The sequence below is a fragment of the Bubalus bubalis genome, chromosome 14 (assembly GCF_019923935.1).
Source record: "Bubalus bubalis isolate 160015118507 breed Murrah chromosome 14, NDDB_SH_1, whole genome shotgun sequence".
NCBI lineage: Eukaryota > Metazoa > Chordata > Mammalia > Artiodactyla > Bovidae > Bubalus > Bubalus bubalis.
Genome location: NC_059170.1, coordinates 77,158,313 through 77,165,658, shown reverse-complemented (window position 1 = coordinate 77,165,658; position 7,346 = coordinate 77,158,313). Strand labels below are relative to the sequence as shown.

At 42.2% G+C, this 7,346-nt stretch overlaps 1 protein-coding gene across 2 annotated transcripts in view; it reads left to right on the top strand.

The window, feature by feature from the left end:
* The first annotated feature begins 6,242 nt into the window (after nucleotides 1-6,242).
* The window catches only part of SPTLC3 (serine palmitoyltransferase long chain base subunit 3), a 150,447-nt gene continuing 149,343 nt past the window's right edge, over nucleotides 6,243-7,346 (top strand). The window contains exon 1 of one of the 2 annotated variants that reach the window (XM_006071072.4): nucleotides 6,243-6,377. Coding sequence is in view for 1 of the 2 variants with exons in the window: in XM_006071071.4 (XP_006071133.2) it covers nucleotides 6,573-6,683 (111 nt within the window). In the remaining variant the exon portion in view is untranslated. Of the gene's footprint in view, nucleotides 6,684-7,346 lie in introns of both variants that reach the window. The other variant, XM_006071071.4, reaches the window with a different exon arrangement.

Sequence of the window (7,346 nt, the reverse complement as noted above, 5' to 3'; positions counted from 1 at the left end):
ATGAAAGTCATTGTGTGATTACCCAAAGTTGGCAGTTGAGATTAGAAAGAAAGAAAGAGAAGCAGATTTCAACTGTGGTTTGAAATGTTTTCTTTTGTTTTTAATTTGCATTAAATATAGTTTTCATTCTGTCTGCCCTCTGAGAGATAAGGATAAGAGGCTTATGGAAGCTTCCTGATGGGAGACACTGACTGCAGGGAAACTGGGCCTTGTTCTGATGGATGGGGCCATGTTCAGTAAATCTTTAATCCAATTTTCTGTTGATGGGTGGGGCTGTGTTCCCTCCCTGTTGTTTGACCTGAGACCAATCTATGGTGGAGGTAATGACGATAATGGCGGCCTCCTTCGAAAGGTCCCAGGCTCACACTGCTGCATTCAGTGCCCCTGACCCTGCAGCAGGCCACCGCCAACCCACGCCTCCACTGAAGACTCCTGGACACTCACAGGCAAGTCTGGCTCAGTCTCTTGTGGGGTCACTGCTCCTTTCTCCTGGGTCCTGGTGCCCACAAGGTTTTGTTTGTGCCCTACAAGAGTCTGTTTCCCCAGTCCTGTGTAAGTTCTCTAATCAAATCCCACTGGCCTCCAAAGTCAAATTCCCTGGGGGTTCTCAATCCCTTTGCCAGATCCCCAGGTTGGAAAATCTGTTGTGGGTCCTAGAAATTTCTTAACAGTGTGAGAATTTCTTTGGTATAATTGTTCTGCAGTTTGTGGGTATCTGCTCGGCAGCTTTATGGTGCGGTTATTGGTGACCTCCTCCAAGAGGGCTTATGCCACAGGCTGTGTGAATAATCAAACGGATCACATGGACCACAACCTTGTCTAACTCAATGAAACTATGAGCCATGCCATGTAGGGCTACCCAAGATGAACAGGTCATGCTGGAGAGTTCTGACAAAATGTGGTCCACTGGAGAAGGGAATGGCAAACCACTTCAGTTATCTTGCCTTGAGAACCCCATAAACTGTATGAAAAGGCATAAATATATGATCCTGAAAGATAAACTCCCCAGGTTGGTAGGTGCCCAGTATGGTACTGGAGAAGAATGGAGAAATAAATCAAGAAAGAATGAAGAGATGGAGCCAAAGTGAAAACAACACCCAGTTGTGGAAGTGACTGGTGATAGAAGTAAAGTCCAATGCTGTAAAGAAAAATCTTGCATAGGAACCTGGACTGTTAGGTGCATGAATCAAGATAAATTAGAAGTGGTCAAACAAGAGATGGCAAGAGTGAACATAGACATTTTAGGAATCAGCAAACTAAAATGGGTAAATTTAACTCAGATGACCATTATATCTACTACTGTGGGCAGGAATCCCTTAGAAGAAATGGAGTAGCCATCATAGTCACAAGAGAGTCTGAAATGCAATACTTGTGTGTAATCTTAAAAACTACAGAATGATCTTGGTTCATTTCCAAGGCAAGCCATTCATTATCATATTATCCAAGTCTATGCCCCAACCAATAATGCTGAAGAAGCTGAAATTGAACGGTTCTATGATGACCTATAAGACCTTCTAGAACTAATACCAAAAAAAGATGTCCTTTTCACCATAGGGGACTGGAATGCAAAAGTAGGACATCAAGAGATACCTAGAGTAACAGGCAAATTTGGCCTTGGAGTACAAGACAAAGCAGGTCAAAGGCTAATAGAATTTTTCCAAGAGAACTCACTGGTCATAGCAAACACCCTGTTCCAACAACACAAGGGAAGACTCTACACATAGACATCACCAGATGGTCAACACTGAAATTGGATTGATTATATTATTTGCAGCCAAAGATGGAGAAGCTCTATACAGTCAACAAAAACAAGACCAGGAGCTGACTGTGGCTCAGATCATGAACTCCTTATTGCCAAATTCAGACTTAAATTGAAGAAACTAACCAATAGACCATTCAGGTAGGACCTAAATCAAATCCCTTACAATTATACAGTGGAAGTGACAAATAGATTTAAGTGATTAGATATAATAGACCAGAGTACCTGAAGAAATATGGACGGAGGTTCATGACATTGTACAGGAGACAGGGATCAAGACCATCTCCAAGAAAAAGAAATTCAAAAACACAGTTGTCTGAGGAGGCCTTACAAATAATTGAGAAAAGAAGAGAAGCTAAAGGCAAAGGAGTGAAGGAAAGATATATCCATTTGAATGAAGAGTTCCAAAGAATAGCAAAGACAGATAAGAATGCCTTCTTCAGTGATCAGTGCAAAGAAATAGAGGAAAACAATGGAATGGGAAAGACAAGAGATCTCTTCAAGAAAATTAGAGATACCAAGGGAACATTTCATGCAAAGGAGGGCACAATAAAGGACAGAAATGGTATGGACCTAACAGAAGCAGAAGATATTAAGAAGAGGCGGCAAGAATACACAGAAAAACTATACAAAAAAGATCATCATGACTCAGAAACCACAATGATGTGATCACTCACCTAGAGCCAGACATCCAGGATGCCAAATCAAGTGGGCCTTAGGAAGCATTACTACAAACAAAGCTAGTGGAGGTGATGGAATTCCAATTGAGCCATTTCAAATCCTAAAAGATGATGCTGTGAAAGTGCTGCACTCAATATGCCAGAACATTTGGAAAGTTCAGAAGTAGCCACAGGACTGGAAAAAGTCAGTTTTCATTACAACCCCAAATAAAGGCAATGCCAAAGAATGTTCAAACTACTGCACAATTGCATTCCTCTTACACACTAGCAAAGAAATGCTCAAAGTTCTCCAAGCCAGGCTTCAACAGTACATGAACCATGAACTTCCAGATGTTCAAGCTGGATTTAGAAATGGCAGAGGAACCAGAGATCAAATTCCCAACATCCGATGGATCATCGATAAAGCAAAAGAATACCCGAAAAAATCTACTTCTGCTTTATTGACTATGCCAAAGTCTTTGACTGTGTAGATCACAACAAACTGTGAAAAATTCTGAAAGAGATGGGAATACCAGACCAGCTTACCTGCCTCCTAAGAAATCTGTATGCAGGTCAAGAAGGAGCAATTAGAACTGGACATGGAATAACAGACTGGTTCCATATTGGAAAAGGAGTACATCAAGGCTGTATATTGTCACACTGCTTATTAAACTTACATGCAGACTGCATCATGCAAAATGCTGGGCTGTGATGAGGCTCCAGCTGGAATATAGATTGTTGGGAGAAATATCAATAACTTCAGATATTCAGATGACATCACCCTTATGGAAGAAAGTGAAGAACTACAGAGCCTCTTGATGAAAGTGAAAGAGGAGAGTGAAAAAGCTGGCTTATAACTCAACATTCAAAAAATGAAGATCATGGCATCTGGTCCCATCACTTCATGGCAAGTAGATGGGGGAAACAATGGAAACAGTGACAGACTTTATTTCCTTGGCTCTAAAATCACTGCAGATGGTGACTGCAGTCATGAAATTAGAAGATGCTTGCTCCTTGGAAGAAAAGTTATGACCAACCCACACAGCATATTAAAAAGCAGAGACATTACTTTGCCAACAAAGGTCCATCTAGTCAAAGCCATGGTTTTTCCAGTAGTCATGTATGGATGAGAGTTGTACTATGAAGAAAGCTGAGGGCTGAAGAATTAATGCTTTTGAACTGCAGTGTTACAGAAGACTCTTGAGAGATCCTTGGGCTGCAAGGAGATCCAACCAGTCAATCCTAAAGTAAATCAGTCCTGAATATTCATTAGAAGGACTGATGCTGAAGCTCCAATACTTTGGCCACCTGATCAGAAGAACTGACTCATTGGAAAAGACCCTGATGCTGGGAAAAATTGAAGCTGGGAGGAGAAGGGAATGACAGAGGATAAGATGGTTGGATGGCATCATTGACTCACGAGACATGAGTCTGAATAAGCTCTGGGAGTTGGTGATGGACAGGGAAGCCTGACGTGATGCAATCTATGGGGTTGCAAAGAGTCAGACATGACTGAGTGACTGAACTGAGCTGAACTGAAAATATAGTTAAGTTACAATGTATTAGTTTAAGGTGTAGAGCAAAGAGATTCTGTTGTACCTATGTATGAATAAAAATATACATTTTTTTCTTTACTTTCTCTTCTATTACAGGTTATTACAATGTATTGAATAGAGTTCCCTGTGCTATACTGCAGATCCCTGTTATTTATCTATTTTATATGTCATTATCATCATATAGCCGCTCAGTCATGTCTGACTCTGTGACCCCATGGTCTGCCAGACTCTTCTGTCCATGGGATTCTCCAGGCAAGAATACTGGAATGGGTTGCCAGTTCCTTCTCAGAAGTCTGTATATGTCAATTCTAAATTCCTAACGTATCCCTCCTGCCTTCCCCTTGACACGTTTTCTTTACATGTGTTTTTTGCCCCCTTGTCAAAAAGAAAGAAAGAAAAAAATGTGAAGAAAAGATGAGAAAGAAGGAAGGGGGAAAGAAAACACAGGAAATTCAAAAAGAACAGGGATGGAAAGGAAGAAGAGGGGGAAAAAGCTGAAAAGGTGGAAGCATCTAAAGTTCAGAAGTTTTACATCAAAATCCTTATTCAGAAATAACTTTGTAAGGTCAACAGAGCTCAGTTAAAATAACACCATGTACTTAATGTGTTTTTCTAAGGTGAGGCAGTTACCAACAGTTAGACCAGCAGTTACCAGCACTCCTTCTTAGTCTTCTTTCTTTTATATAAATCTAGAAGGAAATAAGCCAACACAGATTTAGCTCCCAAATCTTAGTGGAGCAACCATAGAAGAGAGCAGTCCTCCTTTGAAGACAAAGGCTGGGAGAAATGCAATAAAAAATTCTGATCCTGAGACCAGAAAGGGAGGGCACACTTAGTACTTTTAAAAATTTATTTACTTATGATTGGAGGATTAATTGCTCTACAATATTGTGCCAGTTTCTTCCATACATCAACATGCATCAGCCATAAGTGTACACATGTCTCATCCCTCTTGAACTTCCCTCCCACGACCCACCCTGTCCCACCTCTCTGGGTTGTCACTCTGGTTGGATTTCCTTGAGTCATACATCAAATTCCCACTGGCGATCTATTTCACATGCACTGGTATTAGCTCCATCATTTGCCCCAGGTCTCTATGGAAAAGGATACCTTCGCAGGCAAAAGCATGGTTGGGAGAAGCATTCTGATCACTTCCTTTGTCTGCCACATCTTCCTGGAGGGGAGACAAACCCTGCCCAAAATCACTGAGAACCAGGACATGAGGCTCTGACAACAGGGCTACTTCTGTCTTTTTGTTGTGTTTGCTTGTTTGTGTTCACTGACCCAAGAAATGCATTTCTTTTCTAAGTGCCTGATGTTAAAGAAGTCTCCATTCTATAGGACTATGAGGGCAGGCTTGGGAGGACTCAAACAGGCTGTAAATAATTAACATTGTCCAACAATCTGTCTCATCACAAGGCCTTTAGATCTGTCTGGTGACTAGTGCATTGAGAGAATAAGAACCAATAAGTAAACCAGAGCTATCAGGGCTAGGATGCTGCCTCCAACACCTGTGTTCATAACAAACTCCCCCATCAGAGGTTAGCCCACAAAAAAGTTTTATCTAACTTTATAGCTGGAGAAATCAAGGTAAAAGAGAGAAAACCACTTTCCCAAGGTCACATAATAAAGGTAATGCAGTTATGCATGTTCAGTCACTCAGTCATGTCCGACTCTTTATGACCCTATGGACTGTAGCCTGCCAGCCTCCTCTGCCCATGGAATTCGCCAAGCTAAACTGCTGGAGTGGGTTGCCATGCTCTCCTCCAGGGGATCTTCCTGACCCAGAGATTGAACCCACATCTTTCTGGATCAGTTAGTACTTCTTGATGTCACTGGTTTTAACCCGGTAGGTTCTGAATGGTTTTCATTTGCCATTTTTGCATTATGTAAAGTATATATGATATCAAATTTACCCTTGTAACCACTTTTAAGTGTATAGTTCAGTGGCATAGGGCACATTCATATGGCAACCATCACCACCATTCATGCCCCAACTTTTTCCATCTTCTCCAACATTAAACAGAAACTTCCCATCTCTCCTCCCTCTAGCCCCTGCCAACCACTTCTGAACATTCTTTTACAGCAAAAAGAAGTGTTGACTTTGACCTTGGTTTACAACCAGAAATGTAATTAGATGCAGGAGCAGGGTGAGGAAAGGGTAAATGTCAATTCAGCACTGACTGTCTTCGGGAGGAGACACCTGGGGAGTGTACTGTGGTATGTGTGTGCGTGTGTCTTTAAAAGATTCTCCACCTCCCGGCCAGCCTCCTCACCATTTGCCACTGGGTTTTGCAGCCTGCCGGTTGCCTCAGTCCAGGCTAGGAGCTGGCAATCTCCTTTGTAGTTTCAGGAGCAGTTTTGTTGCCATGGAGGCCACAATCTGATTTGAGGAACGTAAAGGTAATCCTTTGCTTTTACTTCCAAAGATCTGCCCCAAAGATAGGCTGTTGCTCTTCTTCTGGAAAACCCTGATTGGTAGCTTTCCTCCAAGCGCTCAGTCTGAAGTGCTTTATCTATCTCCTCACCAACTTCAAAAACTCAAGCTCTCCCGGGGCCTCTGGAAGGGAGCCTGTGGCTTCCACCGATTTCCCACAAATGGCTGATCCTGGAGGTGGTGCTGTTTGCAATGGGACGCTTCATAATCAGAGTGCCGCCGACTGTCACGGGGGAAACTGCTGGAAGAACGGGGTGGTGAAAGAATCCCAGGTAAGAAGCGATCCCTCCCCCTTCGTCTGAATGACCGGGACATTTCAATATTTTGCTGTAAAGCTCTTTGAAGCTGTCCTCATTGAAAGTCCTTGGCAGGAAGTGTTTTCCATGTTTGGACTCTTCGCTTCGGCTCATTTCAAATGCTTGGCTACTAAAAAGTTTAGATATGGGTTAAGGAGGGAATTTCTTCTTTATACAGGAGAGGGGATACGTAGACCCAAGAGCTTTCAACTCCTAATGTACAAACATCCCTCCTAGACTGTTGTTTTCTCTCAAGAGTTTTAGGGAGCACAGTTGCAAAGGCTAAAATTCTTGAGCTGAATTTCAGTCCCTCAGAAAATCACAGCAGACTGCATTCACCATGCTTCAAAAGAAATAAAAAAGGAAGCGAAAGTAAACGCTGCTGAGATTATGTGGAGTGGGTGGTATTTTCCCCTGGTAGAGTAGGAATGCCTCTCTGTTTGAAAGGCGACTTCTTTTGGTGTTCCGTGGGGCCTTGTCAGAACTCACAGCTTGATTTGGGGCCAAAGTCTTTCTTTGAAATTTGACATCACAAGCATTCCTTTTTATAAGACACTTCAGAAAGTGTGGCTTATTGTTATACGCTGCACACAGGAACCAAACAGACTTTGAATTGTTTTCCCATGTGAGGCTTTAAAA